General features: G+C 42.6%; 1 protein-coding gene across 2 annotated transcripts in view; it reads right to left on the bottom strand.

Moving 5' to 3' along the window:
- The window catches only part of WNT7B (Wnt family member 7B), a 145391-nt gene that overhangs the window by 23050 nt on the left and 100575 nt on the right, over positions 1 to 21766 (bottom strand). For both annotated transcript variants that reach the window (XM_026702426.2, XM_087934218.1), the window contains exon 2: positions 20327 to 20553. In XM_026702426.2, the coding sequence (XP_026558211.1) occupies positions 20327 to 20553 (227 nt within the window). The remainder of the gene's footprint in view (positions 1 to 20326; positions 20554 to 21766) is intronic.

The following is a 21766-nucleotide window of genomic DNA, read 5'->3' on the forward strand; positions in this document are numbered from 1 at the left end:
GTTTCAGTTCAGAGAGAACATCAACATCTCACCTCCATCTCCCGGTGTTTTCCAGAGGTGGAAAATAAGTGGCAATGCTGGGCATTGTTTGTAACAATTCCAGAAGCAAAACCAGCAACAGCCACCAGCTCTACAAAGTATTTCGTAGGCCTACCAAGCCCCTTTCAGCCACCTGAGGCAATTTGCTGCCTTAAGAAGGCGTTTATTTTTATTTGTGAAACTGCTTTGAAGGTCGATGTTTGACTAATATTTCATGACAGGGAATCTGCCTTTTCAAACTTTGCTTCAATATATTCCAGACCCATCTCAGAACATGGAAGCTTGGAAATCCATGTTGTATTGCTTCACCCTACCCCTGTGATGACAAACCTATGGCACGCGTGCCACAGGCGGCACGCAGAGCCATTTGTGCTGGCACGCGAGCCACAGGCAAGCTTACCTCACTGCGCATGCACGTGCCTTACAGCTGATTTTCGGCCTGTTTAAGGCTTTTTTTGGCCTCCCAGAGGTCTTTGCAGGCCGAAAAATAAGCCTGTTTCGTCACTTCCTGTATTTCTGGAAATACTGGAAGTGATGAAACGGACCAATTTTTCAGCCTGCAAAGGCTTTCCTTAAGCCTCTGGGAGGCCGAAAAAGATCTCAAACAGGCCAAAATTCCACTGGGAGGTGCAGTGAAGGTAAGGGGGCAGCGGCGGGGGGATTGTGCGTGCATGCGCAGAGGGTGTGGGGGGACGCCCACATTGCCTTCTGGGTGCTGGCATACAAGTGCATGCACAATTTTTGGCATAGAAGCCCCAAAAGGTGACTCACCATTGCCCTACTCCATTTCTCAGGCTTTCCACTTGAGTTAAATTAAATTTCAAGGGGCGACATCAGATGCGAATTTAGCCTTACAACTTTTTGAGAACTCTACATACGATGTACCTGAGGCACTAATATATGCTAATGTATTCTAGGTAGAAAACCAGAAGCTGCTTTGGCAAGGAAAGAAACTATGGAGAACACAATTTAATATTAGTAATAATCGGTTTCCTGGATGCCCCGCTGACGATTATATTATATTCTAAAAAGTTAGCTAATTACTGTCTGAGTGTATAACATTCTTGAAATATTTTCAGGAAATACAGAAATAGTGTATTGATTACCAAAGATAGTTCCAAAGTGATTGCTATGTACGCGTGTATGTGTGTGTGTGTGTGTAAATGTTTGTGTGAGCGTGCTTTTGTGTTCTCTCTGTATGCGTGTTTATGTGAAAACAGTCAAGACGGGGTTCCAAAGGTGCTTTTTCGAGAGGCAACTGGGCTTTCTGGTTTTTCTTTGAAGAAGTTTCTTTTCTCATTCCAGAAGCTTCTTCGGTTCTGTCTGGATGGTGGGGGACCATCGTCATCTTGGATAAAAAGCGAAACATCTTCAAAGAAAAACCAGAAAGTTCAGTTGCCTCTTGAAAAAAGCACCTTTGGAACAAACATAACCTGGATGACTGAGAATCTCCATAGGTAGTCGAGGTGAGGGCTAGGGCTATGCAATTTTAATCTGCTTCTTTTCCTAAATAGGCAGGCCTCCGATTGCATGGTTAAGCCCACCAACCTGATGTCCTTGCCAGATGTTCTTCTTTCTATTTAAAACCTGCCCAATCTGGGACACCACTCATCCCATTTTATTAGCAACAACAGGCCTTTATATCTGAGGACTGAATCAGATTTGGCGTTCAGATGCTTCTGGTATGGTGGGCCAAGCGTGTCTTGTACCACAACAGTAATGGCGCCTGTATGAAAAAAAAAAGCAAGTAATTCCTGACAAACTCTTGACATACAGGAATTGCTTGGCTGCTGTTAAGTAGACACTCAGATATTCTTTGACCTTGTCTAATTTTTATACCTAATTACCGGTTGCACTTGAGGTCCACCTGATTGTGTCAGAGACCTCAGAAATCATTTACAGTGGTGACACAGCCAGGCCAAAAGCTTTCCGACTCCTTTCCTAAAGAACTAGGCCTACCCATAATAAAAATGCATTTAGGGTGGGAATTAATTTGTCAGCTACGCTGCTGGAGTAAAGCTATTTTTCAGCTACTGATTTCCTTATTTGACTAAACATAATAAATGGATCACCGAATAGTTTATTTTCTTGAAAGTAATGTTAATCTGCAGCCCTTTGTGTATTTTGAGATAATAAATCTTTTTATAAAATACAGTTCGGTGCTTGAATGTTGCATAAACGTCTCCTAGGCAGCTTCCAGATTTGGGGCACATTTGCCTAGTAGAGTGTGAGGGCAAAGTGACTGTTGTGTTGTGTGGTTGCTTTGCAAATCATACACACACACACACACACACACACACACCGCTTTGGTTAAAGAACATATGATTTACTAAATAGGACAGATGTTGAGGTAAAGACAAGCAGAGGAAAAATGCTACCCTTGTCACTTGGAATTGTAATTCTATTATTTAGCATTTCCTGTTCGGTGTCAAGAGCTGGACCAGGTGATCAGCCCATCATCTACAATTGCAGGACATGGATTTGAGCAGCAATTGTGCAGGACAAGAAGCAATGGATGGGAACTAATCAAGGAGAGAAGCAACTTGGAATTAAGGAATTAAGGAGAAACTCCCTAACAGTGAGGACAATTAACCGGTGGAACAGAAGTTGCCTTCAGAAGTTGAGGCTGCTTCATCACTGGAAGAAGAAACTGGACAATCACTTATCTGAAATGGTATTGATTCTCCCTTGAGCAGGGGGCTGGACTAGAAGACCTCCAAGGTTCCTTCCGCTCTATTCTGATTGTTTCTGATTGAACTACAAACAAATGCCAGGTCATTTTGAGAAACAAACCAACTTAAATAGATGGGTTTATATTGTAGAAAATTAGCCAATGAGATCTTTGAGTTTCTGTTTATATTTCTTGGGGAAGTATGTTTTATCCCAAGTGCAGTTCTCTTTGATTTCCATGTACAGGTAGTCCTCATCTTATGACCACTATTGAGCCCAAATTACTCTTGCTAAACAAACCTTAGGTGAGGTTTGTTCCATTTTACAAGCTTTCTTACCACAAATTGTTAAGTTAATCACTGCAATTGTTAAATTACCAACATGGTTGTTAAGTGAATCTGATTTCCCCTGATATTTTTCTTTTTTCTTTTGCTTGTCAGAAGGTCACAAAAGATGATCAATGACCCCTGGATACTACAACTGTCATAAACACACGCCGGTTGCCAAGCAACTGCATGTTGATCGTGTGAGTACAGGGAAGCTGCAATGGTCTTAAGCGTGAAAAGCAGTCATAAGTCACTTTTTTCAGTGCTGTTGTAATTTTGAATGATCACTAAACATATGGTTGTAAGTTGAGGACTATCATTACCAGGGGTGGGATTCTACAGGTTCACACTTATTCGCTAGAACCGGTTGTTAACATTCTAAGCAGTTTGGAGAACCAGTTGTTAGAAGAAATTACTGGGCTAATCCTGTAAGGAAGGCAGGAAGGAAACATTCTGGTGTTGCTTACAGAAACTGCCTCTCCGTTAACCCTTATTACATTCTTGGCAGGATTAGACTTCCTGTCTCAGGAGCGTCTCTGGAGTTTTTTTCCCCTCCTTTGCTGGTACTTTGCTTGTGTCGAGTGACAATTCAAAGTTACAATGGCACTGAAAAAAGTGACTTTTGACCATTTTTCACACTTACAACTGTTGCAGTCATGAGAGGCCAGGCGAGGAGATGTGTGCCTCGATGTGAGTGATGTTGAGTTGGCCTCACCCAGCCAGTCACATGACCACCAAGCCACGCCCACCAATTAAGCCAAACCCATAGAACCAGTTGTTAAAAAATTTGAATCCCACCTCTGATCATTACCCCCAAACAACAATATTCACACACATTTTACAAAAGACCAAAGATATTGCAAGGTCACCCTTCAAATAAGCAACTTAGAGAGAAACCTGAGGATGTCCAGAAAGACATAAATGTCCATGGGATTCAGGTTATGGCAGGCTCCACCCTCAACGATGTCACTGAAAAATCTCCCGTGTACAGGGTTGGGATTCAACTGGTGCTACTACCAGTTCAGTGACTACGTTCTGCGCATGCGTGTAAAAAAAACCTTAAGCTGTGCCTCCTGGAGAGCTGAAAAGTGCAGTGCGCAGGTGCACAGCGTTTGAAAAGCCTCTTTCTTCCTGCTTTTTCAACCACAGCTGTGCCGCGCAAAGCAGCTGAGGATGAAAAAGCAGGAAATAAAGGACAGGTAAGAGCCTGGGCGGGCAGGTGGGCCAAACAGCAGCAAACATAGAAGCGGTTTGGTTCTGCTGCTCTTCAGAGCTACCGGTTCTATAGAGCCGGGAAGAACGGTAGCATCCCACCCCTGTAAGTGACACATCATGATACATGATTGCACATCTTCAGATGCTGCAAAAACATATCCTGTTCCTTACTTGCTGGCAAAAAAAAAAAAAAAAAAAAAACCAAGCCAGTCACCCGAGTTGGCTTGTTTTCAGACTGTAAATGCCAATGCCCAGCCAAGAATAGCCTTTTGCTACAAGTCTGGGCTTTTTTGCCCACAAGATAATGATGTTCGTCCATCATGTTTGAAGAGAACCTTGGGGTTATGGGCTGTCCACAGTGTGTCCTCAGGTGGCTGGTAAGGCCTATACAGGCACAGAATGTTCTGCCACATGTCAGGCAGACATGTGCGAGCACCATTGTTGCAGCATTTGCAGCACTGGCTTTGCAGAGTGCTTGCTTCTTTTGAGCTGTGGTAGTTCTTCAAATGTCTGGCAGCCTTGGTGGACCAACGTGCGCAATGTCAATCAATCTTGTGCCACGGTTTCCCAGGAGGTGATGTCAATGTCCAGGGACTTGGAAGAGGCTTTTAACGAGTTTTTGTATCACTTCCTTTGTCCTCCTTGTGATCGCTTTCCTTGAGACAGCTCACCACGGAGGAGCTGTTTAGGGATGCGGTGGTCTGGCATCCTTGCAACATGGCCTGCCCAGCCTGTCTGGGCTTTCATCAGCAGGCCTGCTCTAGAGAGGACTTCTGTGTCTGACACCTTGTCCTGCCACTGGATCCTCAGAAGTCTGCGGAGGCAGGTCGTGTGGAAGTGTTTCAGTTGCCTAGAGCGCCTCCTGTATACAGTCCAAGTCTCACTGGCATACATCCAAAGGTGATGACCTGGGGCGTGGCACAGAGGCAACAAAGCAGGAGAATAAATAGAGATCCCTTTATTAGCTCCAACTTTGCCCCCAATGACCCGGTTATCTTCCGGTCTGGAGAAAAACTCTCCCATGAACCTGCACCAGCCTTTGGCTGCAGATATTCCAGTCCAGACATTGTAAACTGAAAACTTTAAATTATAAATCCAACAGGGCAAAATAAGGTAACAAATCCAGCAGAGCAAAATACGAAGTTCCAGAAATGAAGTAACAAAGTTGTAAATCAAACCAGTTGGGAGGATGCCAGGAACTCAGATAACAGGAACCAACACAAGATAAACTCAACATTTGTTCCCAACGAATGCCCCTCCCAATTGGTTCTCCTTTAAACTCCCTTCCCAGGTGGGCCTTATGAAGGGAATCAGGGCCCTTTCTTCCCTCGTAAGCCACGCAACCCACGTTGCTCTCTTCTCCATTCTTTCCTGTGTGCCCTAGAATGAAGACGGGGTGGGCCTTGGTCTTCCTTTGAACCCCCTCTCCCTTGTTCTACCTTTTTCCTGCTCTGACCAGCCTGCCTTTGCCCTTCTCCAGTTTCCTCCACAGCCAACATAGCCACACTCCCACTCCCTGGTGGCTGTTCAGCTTCTCCTCGGATTCAGACTCTGAGGGGGCGGTTAAGGGCATGATACCAAGTCTTATTTGCCCACAAGATAAAAAAAATAAACAAACTCCCCCCCCCTCCAATCCAAAGTCAATGGTTTAATTTTGTGTTACCCTCTGCTTGGATATTTTAATATTTTCTAGGCATATAGTTATGTATATTGACTGGATTGGCTATACTGGAATGCCCATGCCAATAGTCCTCATGTAATTTGGGGCAACTGCAAAGGAAGAAACTAAACGGAATGATGATAGATATCCTAAAATGAAGGACAATGTGCTGTAGGTCACACCTGTATTGTGTAGGGTCCTTGCTGGCTGCTGTTGCTCTAATATTAGAGTATATTAACTACATCATAACCCATCATTCCCTTGGGGTTATTGCATAGGGCACCTCTCACAGTTACAGAGGTATAAATAATCAGGAAGGAGAAGACATCCAGTCTTGAACATTAATAGTGAGGAACGACAGGTCTTGACATATCTTGCTTATTTTTCTTAGGAAGACTTTTGCAGCTCCGGTTCAAGTCACGACACAGCAAAGTGCTGAAGGCAAAAATTCTGCACCCAGCAGAATTCAGACAGCATGGCCTAATTAACTCCTGAAGGGCTGAACAGAGCAGTTAAGGATATCTGACAACTGTTTGACATGAGCTTGAATGGAAAGGAAAGAGTTTGTCTTGACTCTTCCACTGTAACTCTTGGATCCACAAATGTGATGATCATTTTTTTTAAAAGAAGGATTCCCCAACCTTGGCTATTATAAGACAGGAGAACCTCAACTCCCAGAATTCCTTAGCTATAGAATTGTAGGGCAGAGGTCTTCAAACTTGATAGATTTAAGATTTGTGTACTTCAACTCCCAGAATTCCTCCTCCGGTCAGGTTAGTTCAGGAATTCTGGGAGTTGAAGTCCACAAGTCTTCAACTTGCCAAGTTTGAAGACCCTTGTGCTAGGGATTGAAGTCCATGGGTCTTAAGGTTGCCATGGTTGGGAAATCTGCATTAAGGAAAAGCAAACCCTACTGCAGGAGTGTTGAAACAGCTAAGATGGCAGCTGCAAAGCACGGCCAAAGCCCCTCCCACTTTTTAAACAAGTTTCACATGTATCAGACACATAAAGAAGGAGCAAGCTTTGACTGCATGGTCGGATATGCAGTCTTCCCTTTTGGGATCTTGTCTTTGATGCCCCTGGGTGATTGGACAATCTTTCCAATGATTTACACAAGGAAGTATCGGAAGGAAGAGATAGGTCATTTTAAAAGAAAAATAAATAAATTCAATTGTCCTTAATATGGCAGAATTTATATGATTAATATCTCTTACCTGTCAGGTATTAAACCTAAAACCTTACATAAATTATCAACCATCAAATACTCTAAGTTATGTGTTAAATATATTATGTGGTGCTGCATAATAACAAATGTAGTTGACTGTATATCCCATATACATGGGCATATATAATATGTACTATGCATATTACATATGTACTAAAGTCCTGAACTTGCGACTGGTCATTTAAGGACCATTCAGACTTTAAGAAGCTATTTACAACCTATCCTTCAAGTTGCAATTTCCTCTCCACAGACCTGTGATAACATGACTACAATTCCAGGATGCATCGTGCTCATAAATCAACCTGTATAAATTGCGATCAATAATAATAATTTATTAAAGTTCTATGCCACCCAGCTCTCGATATCTCCTGGCAGCACATGACAATCAAACGGAGAAATTACAATACAGTCAACAAAACAGAAAGAGATAAATTATTGTTCTTAGTTGCAAGTTCATCAATTCGATCTAATACATCACACCATATATCAAATGGCATCAAGAATGAAAAAGAACGCTCAAAATGGACCACAATTGAGCTCAACATTTCCACTGCTAAGCAAGGAAGTTGTTAAATGAGTTTTTTGCCCCCATTTTACAGCCACAGTTGTTAAGCAGTTTTTAAACCGTTAAGTGAATCTGGCTTTCTGAGTTGGCTTTGGTTGTAGGAAGGCCAGCTGGGAAGGTTATAAACCAAGGGACTTCAAACTTGGCAAGTTTAAGACTTGTGGACTTCAACCCCCAGAATTCCTGAGCTAACATGACTGGAGGAAGAATTCTGGGAGTTGAAGTCCGCAAGTCTTAAAGCTATCAAGTTTGAAGAGCCCTGTTATAAATGGTAATCATGTGACCCTGGGACATCGCAACAGTCATAAATACAGGCCAGTTGCCAAGTACCCCAATTTTGATCCATAACCAGGCGAAGGCAGCAACTGTCATAAGTGTCAAAAATGGTCATAAGTTACTTTCTTCGGTGTCGAAACTTTGAACAGTCACTAAACCAACAGTTGTAAGTTGAGAACTTTCTGTATTTAGTAATAAGGAGGAAGTATCGGATTTTCACCTGGAGTCCTTTGGCCCACTACTCACAATTTTCACTAAGCCCCCAATGTTTAATGTAATATGAAATTCAACTGAGGATTAAAACAAGGGGGAGGAGAAACAAAGGCCATATAGAAAGATAGACATGTACCCAGTAATATATTAGCTTACTCCAGATAAATTTCATTAATGAACTGCAAAATTGATCTTGTTGGGACTAATTAAACTCAATGCTTGTTTCAGAGGAGCAAACCTTCTACTGCATTTTGAAGGAATCTTTTACTTCTAACTCAAGACTCTCAGGGAATAGTAATAAAATAGTCAGAATCTTAAAATCATGTACTCAACAACATTTTAAACCACCAGAGATAAATATCGTAAAGCACATCTTACAAAGATAGGAATATTCTTAATTTCAAAATCTCACTGCGTGCCAGCCAAGACAGGTTGAAAAAGAACACAGAATAGAGAATAGTTAGGTTGGAAGGGACCTTGAAGGTCTTCTAGTCCAACCCCTCTGTCCAATTTCCAGCAGCTTGCAACCCCAGAAAATGAACAGGAGGACAAACAGGAACAGAGTTTCACAAGGAAAGAGCCTGCCAGCTCAAAACTCTAAAAATATAAACCAGTGATTATATGTATGTTATGTAATTCCTAAAAGTTATGTTTAAAAAAACCCTGCCTGTTGCCAACAATAACTGGCGTAAAAGATAGTGAGATAGGTGCTTTGAGTAATTGCGTAGTATCAACAGACTATTTTGAGTTTATGCTCAGCGAAACAAGCTCAGTTAACAAACTGATTCCTTTGAATCAAGGAGGCTAACCTGAAGATGTTTAGAGAGTCAGAGAGAGAGATATATAGATGAAACGTGACAACCAGAGGTGGTCTTCAGCAGGTTCTGATCAGTTCTGGAGAACCGGTAGCGGAAATTTTGAGTAGTTCAGAGACCTGGCAAATCCCACCTCTGACTGGAAATTTTACAGTATCCTTCCCCTGCCACGCCCACCAAGCCCCGCCCACAGAACCAGTAGTGAAAAAATTTGAATCCCACCAGTGCTTATGTTGTATCTTTCATTAGCTTCAGGTAGACCGAGAGAAAGTTATTTGAAAGCAATTGATAATTTAAGACATTGTACATTATATGGGTCATTGTTTCTCAACCTCAGCAATTTTAAGAAGTGTGCTTTAACACCCAGAATTCCCCAGGGAACAAGTCTGAGTTTGATTTCTAAGATACATTCACTTGGTCAAATATGGAAGTGGCTACCTCTGCCTAGGTACTGGCAATCTCCCATCCAAATACTAACCCAGAGGTGGTATTCAGCAGGTTCTGACCAGTTCTGGAGAACCCATAGCAGAACTTTTGAGTAGTTCAGAGAACCGGCAAGTCCCACCTCTGACTCTGACTGGCCCCACCCCCATCTATTCTCTGCCTCCCATTGAGTCTCAGCTGATCATCTGGGTCTTCTTTGGTTGCCCTGCATAGGAGAACGGAGCTGGAAAGCAGGTTAGTGGGGTGGGGAGGGAATGGGGATTTTGCAGTATCCTTCCTCTGCCACCCCCACCAAGCCACACCATGCACACCAAGCCACGCCCATAGAACCGGCAGTAAAAAAAATTGAATCACACCACTGATTACAACATCTTCCAGGTTGATGGGCCCTTTGCTATCAGGGGGAATTGGGGTCTGGAAAGAAAAGGACATCATGCCCAGGATAAGAGAGAAATTCCTGCAGGAAAGAAGCCACCCACATTCTCTCATTCTGAAGACTTTTCTCCAGAGGGGGAAAAATTTTGATTGTGTACAATCTAATCAAATGTGGCAAGAAAAGTCAAAAAATGAGGCAAAACTCACTTAACAAATGCCTCGCTTAGCAAGAGAAATCTGGGGCTCAATTGTAATGGTAAGTCAAGGACTACCTGCGTAGTCTGACTGGACAATAAGTGCTCTTAGATCAAGGGTGTCAAACTCAAGGCTGGATTCGGCCCATAGGGTGCTTAGATCTGGCCCACAGGGACGCCATGGAAACAGCGAAGGACCGGCCTGTGGTGCCTCTGCCAGCGTGTGGCCCTCCTGAGCTCTGTTTTCACTGGCAGAGGGTTGCAGGAGGCCACCGTAGCAAAAAACAGAGCTCAGGAGCTCATTTTCACTGGCAGAGCACTCGGTCCACCACAGGTGCCGCGACATGAGTGACGTCAAGTTGGGCCGTCCCACTCTGGCCATGCACCCCCCTGGTCCCCCGAGGTCAAACACAACCCGGATGCGGCCCTCAGTGAAATCGAGTTTGACACCCCTGTCTGGGATGGTGGGCTGAAGGTTCCATAGAACTTGTTAGGGATGTCTTGCTGATCCAAAAATAAATATTGGAATTGAGACACCCAAACAGAAAAGGTGGCTTGTCCTGGATGAAAAAAATTGGATACAGTATACAATTAGAAGATTGCGAAAATTATGGATGAAAAATTACAAATGAACAATGGCAGCCTCATGCAAAGAACATTTGCACGAAATGTTTTATTGCTGGCAGGTACCTTCTTTCACATGTGGTGGACCTGTCCAAAGGCAAAGAAATTTTGGAATAAAAGATCTAGTTACAGGAAATAACAGGCTTAAAGATAGTACCGAAACCCAAAACATTTCTACCAGTGATAATTAGAGGTGAATATTCTAAAGATATTGAATACTTAATAACACATATATTAACAGTGGCTAGGATAATATATGCTCAAAATTGGAAATTAGACGGTAGTCCCACAGACGATATGATCCTAAAGAAAGCAATGGACTGCGCACAAATGAACAAGCTTACAATGGAAGTGCAGGAGAGAGAAGAAAAAGAATGCTATACAGACTGGGAAAAACTGTATGTCTCGTTAGACAATGGAAAGAAAAGATAACATAAAAGTGTAATAGTGTAATTGTAAATTTTATATGTGTGTGTGTACAGAAAAATGGAATAACCGATGCCACAAACAACTGCAAAAAAATGTATATAGAATCTGTTTTATATAGAATGCGATCAAGAGGGAACCTCCATGTGAGTTTCGGGGCAGTGCAAGATAAGAAGAGCATCAGCCTTGATGTTGGAAGTTTCCTCTTCTCTGTGATTCCTGTGGCTTGATAGAGCCCCAAAAGGTGAAAACTCAGTAAAAATTATTTTAAAAAAAGAAAGAAAGAAAAGGTGGCTTGTAAGAAGTGGCCATAAGGTTAGCGTGACCCTTGAGTTGCAAACACCAGGCAGTCAAAAATGAGGAGACCCCCTTGGCTCCTCCATAGTAGCAGATACATGCAACTTTTTTCTTTTTTTCAGAGCAGGCCTAGAGAAGGAGAGAGAGAGAGAGAGAGATTTGAATGGAATGTGGAGAGGTAGCTTCCTGGCTGACCTTGCAGCTCAATAAATGTGCCATCGGAGTTCAGAGGGACGTGTTACTTGAAACTCCAGCAGCCTGGAGGAAGAAAAATCCTTCTTGATGTGGCTTCAGCAATGCACCTAGACGCAAGCTGGAATCTTGAGCGTTTTATTACGGTATCCAGCCAGTGCCTTCTGAGTGTCTCCTCCTCTTTCGCGGTAGCAAGTCACCTTTTTATCTTATCTCATCACCAAAAACATCATCTCGAGATCACCTTCTGTCTGCGAGCTATGCAAGTCAGCCTTTAACCCGCCCACCCCTGCTTCTAAACTGTTTGACAATAATTCCACGGCTTATATTGCTTTCTGCTAATTTACAGCTTCAAAGCAATGTCAGAGTAGAACTTGGGAGTGCTTTCGCATGATGGATCGTTTCATTGCCCCGACTTGCTGGCAATTGGGGTGCCGGATGGCATGTGGTAGAAACCTAAATGCTGCTGTGCATTCTGAGACACCTCTGTGGAATTTGGAGATTGCAAATCATTTGGCACTGGCACACATTGGCAAACTGGAAAAAACAAGGCCTGTTCTCCTTTGGCTTGCAGGATAATTTGCCTTTGGTTTTATCCAAAAAAGCCCTTTATCGCGTCTCATCTCACAATTGATATTATTCCCATACAGCCCCTGTTCACTTCTGCTGGGATTTTCCCCTCAGTGCAATTTCCCAGCAATTTTGGGTATTATTTCTAGATGGGGTGGGGATTACATGGCTAGGTTCAGAGTAATGCCAAGACCTAAAATTGTTGCTCCGATTCATATATTAGGGTAGGGGGGTCTTCAAACTTGACAGCTTTAAGACTTGTGGACTTCAACTCCCAGAATTCCTCCTCCAGTCATGTTAGCTCAGGAATTCTAGGAGTTGAAGTTCATGAGTCTCAAACTTGCCATGTTTGAAGACCCTTGTCTTAGGGCATTAGTCCAGATCTGTCTGTACCAAAATGTGGATTAGTTTGATTCCTTTAAAAGTTCCAGTCGCATTTGATTATTCTTAGCTAGAGGGGTGAATGGTCTAATGTGGTTGAAGGGATCTTCCTAATGAAGGACGTGTCTCTAAAACAAGGGTCTTCAAATTTGGCAAGTTTAAGACTTGTGGACTTCAACTCCCAGAATTCCTGAGCTAACATGACTGGAGGAAGAATTCTGGAAGTTGAAGTCCAGAAGTCTTAAAGCTGTCAAGTTTAAAGGCGCCTGCTCTAAAACACGACCAATTTGATCCAACTCTTCCTGATCCCATGTTCTTTGAGTGATAGAACCTCAACTTCCAGAACTTCCAGGCTACTAAACAGCCACAATGGGATCCTGGAGATTGTAGCTCAATCCATAGGACACTTAGCTACCTGGGATTTAACCATTTCTTTCGTACAAAGCATGGGACATTTTGCAGAGCACACTCCTCCTAAATTGAAAGGATTCAATTCACCAGAGGAACAGTGGAAATGAGACCAAAGCCTTATTGGTAGCCTCTAATATGGAACATCATCATGCACTGAATGAGTTTTGTGGTGGATCAGAATCTGCTTGAGAAAACTGTCAGGACTGCAATGGTCAGCCCAGCCTTTTCAGATTATTAAAGACAGAGATGCATGTAAAAAGGGCAGGTGTTGGATTATAGTTGTAGTTATCAACTTGACTTTTTTTACCCCTCCTATGGATACCTCTACCAGATCTCATTCCACTCCTTGATTTATCTTCAGAATATAGCACCTAGACTTATATACCGCTTCAAAGTGCTTTACAGTCCTCTCTAAGCGATTTGCAGAGTCAGCCTATTGCCTCCAAGAATCTGGGTCCTCATTTCACCGACCTCGGAAGGAGGGAAGGTTGAGTCAACCTTGAGCTGGTGAGGATTGAACCCTGGTAGTCAACAGAATTAGCCTGCAATACTGCATTCCAACCACTGCACCACCACAAATAAGGCTGCTCATATACCTTTTTCTCACTGAACATTCATCAGCTGGGAATTCATGAAACATACCCAGGACAATAGAAGAGAATATCTGTAACTCAGAGTTGAATTGATGATGTTACCTAGTTAGGTAATGAAACATCTGCAAGAAAGCCATCAAACTCAGAGAGCACCAAGGACCCCACACCAGGACAAATTTAGAGGTTTCCTGAGACCGTAATTAAGCACACACTTAGTCCAAACAACTCTTATTTTATTTCAGCGCTGGGAATTATGTTAATTCCCAGCCTGTAATGAGTCCCAAACAGTCCCTCAAGATAAGCACCCACCTTTCTCTCCTTTGAATGGCTGCCAACAACTAAAGTGCCAAATGAACTCTAAAAAAAACAACCGTAGTACAAAGTCCACAAAGAGCTTCAAGGATTAATCTGCATAGAATGACTTTGCTTCCTGCAAAGATTTCTCTACCTTTGCACTAACTTTATACCTATGGGAGGGGCAATCACCTCCAAGCTTTACTCCTGAGTTACCCCTTTTGTCTTAGCTGGTCTTGCCTTCTGGCAGCTCTGCGCACACGCACACTGGGAACAGGCTCCCCTTGTTCCTCTGCCTCTCTGCTGTCAGATTCTGGAGATTCCAGAGTCAGCACATAACTCCCAGAGGGTCCTGGCCCCATCTCTGTATTGGACGCAGGACCTTCATCCGAGTCCTCCCCAGACTCCCGGACTGGTCCCTGTTCTTCCCCACTATCCGATTCTGCTGCTGTCTGCACAGGCTGCCGGCAAACCACAGCAAGAGTCTTGACGCATCTTATGTGCACCCAAGATTATTTGAAAGACCTACAGGGGGGAACAAGGCCCACATATCACTCAACTGAATTCTTTGGTTCAGTTGTGTGCTAGAAGAGCCATATCATGGGTTTGCCGAAACTGATTCCAGCCAGGATGGCCCTTGGAAGCAAATCTTCTGAAGTTCAAACACATTAACAATAAACTTGCTTTTTATTGGTCCTTGTGAGGTTGCTTTGAAATAAACGTATAATATTCCAAATGTTTATGTTTAACACATAGCATTATGAGGGCTATTTGTCACGAAGCTTAAAAAAAGTAGAGGTGGAAGCTGTGATCATGTGGTTGTAGCCTCCATTTTGAATTATTGGTCATTTAATAGTATAGGAAATACTAATGCTCTGATGGTCATTTTGAAAAATCCTTTCTTAGTGAGCACCTAGAAGCCAAGAGGAACATACGTGCCAACTTTCAAGGTTGTAGGCTTTACGGTTTTGGAGATTTTGTGATGATGCATGAGTGGTATTTCGCTTTTATATAGAGAGATTAATAAAAATATCCCTCTGTATTTTCTTGTTGAAAAGTGCTTTCTTGCTCAAAGTTTTCCTGCAGAAAAACATTTTATTACTCATCAACAATAAAATACTTATAGGGACCAATATTCACAGCCTGGCCTTAATGTGAATCAGCTTCAGTACAATTCAAAATATGCTTTCTTAGTACTCAGAAAATAATACAGCATGCTTCTGCCTTACATTATAAAATTATCCAGATTGTCCTCTTTTCTGTCTCTCTCTCCAATTATTTCCGGCTTCCTTAACATTCTCAATGTTTTTATTAGATTGAAAAGATATCCGCAAGGTAGCTTTCCCATAATAGAAACAAATATATTTTGCAATAAATAAGCATAACATTAACTTGACATTAATGGTATTTATCCAGTTAAATACCAGTGCCAATGCTATGTAATGTGAAACAAAGGAACGGACAAATCCCAGCATGAATAATAATTTTAAAGGTAAAATCATTTCTCATTTATCAAAATTGTCAAACTTGATTTAAGATCTCTCTCTCTCTTCCTCCTTCTCTTCAATAAATGGAGCCATAGAGTAAGGATATTAAAACTACTGCAGAGATAGTTATCAACTTATGACGAGTCTATTAGCAACAGTTCAAAGTTCAGGCCTACCTGAAAAAGGTCGTACCAGATCCAAAATTCTGATGCCTGCATTTCATGTGATTTGGCAACAAGCAGTTTTCCAGTATTTGAGGGGCTGCCACAAAGATGAGGAAGGGAAACTATTGTCCAAGGGACCAGAAGGCAAGGCAACAAATGATGGAGGGAAACTAGTCAAGGAGTGGAGACATCTAGAACTAAGGAGAAATTTCCTAACAATGAGAACAACCAACCAGCGGAAGTTATAGGTGCCCCATCACTGGAGGCTTTCAGGAAGAGCCTGGACAGCTATTTGTTTGAAATGGTAAAAACTCTCCTGCTTGAGCAGGCGGTTGGACTAGATGACCTCCAAGGTCCCTTCCAACTATGTTGTTCTATGTTCTATGGTTGCATTTATGGCTATTGGCATTATGTCATGATCACGTGTCCGTGTTTTACAACAGTTTTGCCAAACTTTGGTTTTCGGCAAAACCACTCCATAGCGAAACAATGGGTTCACTGAATGACTACCACAAAACAGTCCTATAATTGGTTTTTGAATCTTACAGCAATTATGACATAACCCTAATGGGCAGGGTCAATTAAGATCGTAACTAGAGGACATACCTATATGTCTATCTACTATATATACGACAAATAACTTCCACGCAAGTATAGAAAAAGAAGGTTATGTTATTGTGCAATTCTCTGTCCTGAAGTTTTCAGGTTTTTTTTTCTTTTTAAAAGCAAAGGTTTTCTAGCCATTCAGAGTATCAAAACAGACAATGAAAAGGTACAAATAGGCATGAATCCAGATGCAAAGCAGATCCCACAAGTTCAAATCTTTTCAACACAAAACGGACAGGGGAATGTGTAGCCACCATATTCCAAAAGGTATTTAATCTCACTCTTTTTTTTGCCACTTCCCTATTTGGGGTGCAGGTAACCTCAATCCTTGACGAGGTCATGAAGGTCACAAACTATGTTTTATTACAGGCTATTGTTGTGAAGGATGGGGGCAACTGAACGAATGCTTAAAATGTACAAACAACACCTACTGAGATGCAGGGTTGAAGATTTCCAATAATTGGATTTGTGGACTCATTACCATTAATAAAAAGTTCCTCATTATCTATTCTAAATAGTACAGTAAACATGCAAGGTATGAATAATATACAAATAATGGCCAACCCCTCTTAAATGTTTTCTCATTTATCACCGTTGAAGTAGAAGATGGAATGTGATTTCTGACACCACCAGGTTTGGAAAATAATTTTGAGTAGATGCAAATGGATAGCAATAGCCATCATATTAGCAATAGCAATTAGCACTTAGACTTCTATACTGCTTTATAGTGCTTTACAGACCTCTCTAAGCGGTTCACAGAGTCAGCCTTTTGCCCCCAACAATCTGGGTCCTCATTTTACCCACCTCAGCAGGGTGGAAGGCTGAGTCAGTCTTGAGCCTGGTGGGATTTGAACTGCCAAATTGCAGGCAGCTGGCAATCAGCAGAAGAAGTTTGCAGTACTGCACTCTAACCACTGTACCACCGAGGCTGCTTCATATTGTTTCTTGTATCTGATTACCACCATCATCTACAAGTAGTTCCTACTATTCCAAATAGCCTTACTCTAACCAAAAGGTGTTGATAGCTATTGTATGGAGATGAGGTGGGCATTGTTTCTTCCTTAATATTATATCTGATGTGTTTCAGCCAGGGAAGTAACAATACTCCAATTAAGGAATTATCAAAAAAAACACACCAACCCATCCCAACCAAGATTGGACCCCACTCTCCCCTGCACTGATGAAGTTCCCTAGTCTGATAACCAGATGTTTGGAAGAAGCCAACCAAGCTCAGACAACATTAAGAACCCAACAGTTCAACCTTCATCAATTCCCACAGAGGTGTGGGTGAGAGTCAAGATACAATTAGCAAATGCACTTAGATTTATATACCGCTTCATAGTGCTTTACAGACCTCTCTAAGTGGTTTACAGAGGCAGCATATTGCCCCCAACAATCTGGGTCCTCATTTTACCAACCTCAGAAGGATAGAAAGCTGAGTCAACCTTGAGCCGGTGAGATTTGAACTACTGGCAGTTGGCAGTCAGCAGAATTAAATCTGCAATACCGCATTCTAACCACTGTGCCACCAACACTCTTGGATGCAGCTGCAACCATGTAATCAAGCCCTCCCGCTTTTTCTGCATGTATCACACACGCATCGCACATAAGAAGGGGCAGGGGTGCAATTGTTCAGTTGTGGCCAACATTTAACTCTCTTGATTCTTTCCCACAAAGGCCCCTGTACATAGGCAGAAGAAATTTTACAGAAATGTTAAAGAACAGATTCGAGAGCAGATTGTGTGTTTGTGTGTGTGTGTGTATACTATTACAGTCTTCAACTAGCTAAAATAGTGCATCATAGGGCATGAATTTTTGAATCAAGTTGTCTCAAATGGGTTAACTTATGTGTCCAAAATCTGGGATCCATTACACCCCATACTGAAATTTCAAGGATTTTCAGACCAGTTGTATTAGCTGGCTGGGCAGCTGCAGTTAAGCAACCATGATTTCTAATGCTTCCTGCCAGCTTCCACAATTGATGTCAATGGAGAAGCCTACAGGAAGTCAGAAATTGCTCCGAGGCCCACTGCATTTTTGCCTGCCTGTGATCATGCTGCTTCTCTGGTTAGGTAAGGAAATATCTCTGAAATGATATATGCTATTTTTGTCTTACAGCTTTCATTATTCTGCTACAGAATAATAATGGGGAAAAATTAAAAGGTTTTTGCAGTGGCACAAAGAAGAAGAATTGATAAGGGTGATGCCTAGCTTCTCAACCTTGAATATGAGATGGTTACATCCGAGAACTTTGTTGAGATGTAACTCATAGCCATCAATCCCTAATTTTGTAAAACTGTTCTAACTAAGCATGCATATATTGCACTGGGTCCAGAAATCATCTCTACTTATATGTAAGGCAGGACTAGAGAATGTAATCGTAGTTCTTCTTATGATGTTTTCCCACTCTCATCTTCAGAGGTGTCAACAGGGTATGGTAATGATGGCAACTTTTTAAAGAATAGAATAGAATTTCCAGTGTTGGAACATTTACAACTTCTGGAGGAAATTGTTCCACTGATTAATTGTTCTGTCAGGAAATGTCTCCTTAGTTCTAGGTTGCTTCTCTCCTTGATCAGTTTCCACCCATTGCTTCTTGTCCTGCCCTCAGGTGCTTTGGAGAATAACTTGACTGCCTCTTCTTTGGGGCAGCCCCTGAGATATTGGAAGACAGCTATCATGTCTCCCCTAGTCCTTCTCTTCACTAGACTAGCCATGCTCAGTTCCAGCAACCATTCTTCATATGTTTTAGCCTCCAGTCCCCTTAACCATCTGGGTTGCTTCTCTCTGCATTCTTTCTAGAGTCTCTGAATTCTTTCTAGAGCCTCTGCATTCTTTCTAGAGTCGCAACATCTTTTTTACACTGTGATGACCAAAACTGGATGCAGTATTCCAAGTATGGCCTTACCAAGGCATTATAAAATGATATCATCACTTCACGTGATCTTAATTCTGTCCCTCTATTTATGCAGCCTAGAACTGTGTTGGCTTTTTTGGCAACTGCGACACACTGCTGGCTCATATTTAAATGATTGCCCACTAGGACTCTGAGTTCCCTCTCACAGTTACTACTATTGAGTGGGATAATGAGTTGTATGTGTACATAAAAAACAAGCAGCGATTTGGTCACACCATTCTAGCTACCTTCTTGATTATCTGACCACATCCTATGGGCACCCCATCCTTTCCCACGATCCTGGTTGTTTATGTTGGTTCATAAATACAAATTCAACATGTAGAACAGCCCAGGGCACATATTCTGGAAAGAAAGAGAAATTCTCTAGTGATGGGTTCAGAGGTGGTAGTCAGCAGGTTCTGACCAATTCTGGAGAAGCGGTAGAGGAAATTTTGAGCAGTTCAGAGAACCGGCCCATACCACCTCTGACTGGCCCTACCCCCTTCTATTCTCTGCCTCCCATTGAGTCCCAGCTGATCGGCTGGGTCTTCTTTTGTTGCCCTGCACAGGAGAATGGAGCTGGAAAGCAGGTTAGTGGGGTGGGGTGGGGAGGGAATGTAGATTTTGCAGTATCCTTTTCCTGCCATGCCCACCAAGCCATGCCCACATTATTGTTAGTAAAAAAATTTGAATCCCACCACTGGAGGGTTCCAGCACAAGCCTAAAAGCTTGGAAGAATAAACCTTTGGTCCTGGTGGCAGACTGGATTCTGCAATGAGTCATAAAGCTCAAATGGGTGCAACTATGGGTCAAGTCATTCAAGACAAGCACTTTGCAGACTCTCTGAGCAAGGGAAGGCGTGTTCCACATTGCAGTAACCCCAGCAAGAGCAGAGACAGCCCCAAGGCCACATGTGGAGCCTGTAATGCTCAACAGGGATCTCACTCATATGCAGAATCAGCCCCTCTAAAATGAATAACAAATGTTGGTCAATTCACTGGTTTCATTTGAGCTAATCTAAGTGTGAATAAGTTTAGATATTTGACTTGTAGCATTGCTTCTAAAATTAATATCCCTCAAAGCTCCTACCAAAAAAATTCACCTGAATAAAAAAAAATTAAGTGGAGGAGGAAGAAGAGAAAGAAAAAGAGAAAAGGAGGAGGAAGAGGAAGAAAGAGAGAGAGAAGAGGAGGCAGAGGAGAAGGAAGAAGACGCGGAAAAGGAAGAGGGAAGGAAGGAGGAAGGAAGGAAGGAAGGAAGGAAGGCAGGCAGAGGACAAATAATACTGTGATTTAAAAAAAACTAGTAGAAAGAAAGGCAGAAGACAAAATTGCCAAATATGGAGCATTACTTTACACAGAACCTTACCTACTCGAAGCTCTTGACCAAAGACGGTTTTTTCTCCCAGTGCTGAGCAGTTCCACCTGCCATATCGGAACTGGTACTGACATTCATTGATTCCCATCTGGGCCCCTTCTCCAATAACTATGATGGCATCGGGGCGGGTCTGGCAAATCGCTCGCTGCCGTGGGGCCAAGCCTGGAATCTTGTTGCAGATGATGTTCGCTCCCAAAGCCACCACCGATGACAACGCTCTGAAGAAAAGCAGAAAAGCAGCGTGAGAATTAAGGGAAGCCATTCATTCTATATCCTTTGCTAGAGCAGCTGGCTGCAGAAGGGAAAGGACTGTAAAATGGCTCCTATAATTATACTCACTTATCTCAACCTCTTTGTTCTGGCAGTTGTGCTGGAAGCCTTGTGTGACTTTTGGTAACGCCTGGTTCTCTTGGACCAGACTTAACACGTGTGCCATCTGCCTCACAAAATGTTGGCACTTTCAGGCTCAGTCGCCCATAAAACGAGGAAGTGAGGAGATACGAGAAGCTGATATTAAACTTTGATTTGGAGTTTTGGAAACCGGCGCAGCTGAAATTCGCATTGAGCATAGAAAGGTTTGGCTCAGCCTGGCTGCAGAAAGCAGGACGACTGCAGTTCGTCCCTTCTAATTTTAAACCACAGCAGAAAAAAGAGAGAGAGAGCAGGGAATGGCTTTATTTGACCAACATTCATGCTCATTATTATAAACACGAAGTGGTGAATGATTAATAGGAGCTTGTAAGCATAAATTTCAGAGTCAAATTCTTCAGACCTGGAAAATGGTTTGCAAGCAGTCCAGAAAAGCATCTCAAATGTTTAGTCAAAGAAGCATTTTCGGTAATTGCAACAGACACATTTATAATTTTCATTAAACCCTTTGCATACTGTGGTACATTGTCTCAGGCCTGAACGGATCCAAAACGGCATTCAGATTCTTGGCTCCCAGTGGGATCTCTCCTCAGTTCATTTACCTTCCATTTATAAGGTTGCGGGTATGAATCCCACAATGCTGCTGGCAAAGGGGGAAGCTAATTCTTGGAAACGAGATGCTGGGCTAGCAGGACTCTTCTGCTGATTAAGCAGGGCTATAGTTTGCTTCCTCTGTGATGAAACAGGCTTTTGTGTCATCCTAGCCAGGTCTTGAATCAGCAAAAACACAACGCGGAGAAGAAAGGGGACATAACTGATATGGCGGCTATAAAGGAATCAAGAAGATTGTGGGGGGTGTCCATAGAAGAGTTACAGCAAGGGTGTGTCAAACTCGATTTCATTGAGGGCCACATCAGGGTTGTGCTTGACCTTGAGGGGCCGGGGTGGGCGTGGCCAGCTCAGCGTCACTTGTGTCGTGGGCACCTGTGGTGGCCTGAGCGCTCTGCCAGTGAAAAAGGGCTCCCAAACTCCATTTTCGGCTGCAACAGCCTCCTGCAACCC

The sequence above is a fragment of the Pseudonaja textilis genome, chromosome 5 (genome assembly GCF_049901715.1).
Source record: "Pseudonaja textilis isolate UNSWEBS1 chromosome 5, rPseTex1.2, whole genome shotgun sequence".
In the NCBI taxonomy this organism is placed as follows: domain Eukaryota; kingdom Metazoa; phylum Chordata; class Lepidosauria; order Squamata; family Elapidae; genus Pseudonaja; species Pseudonaja textilis.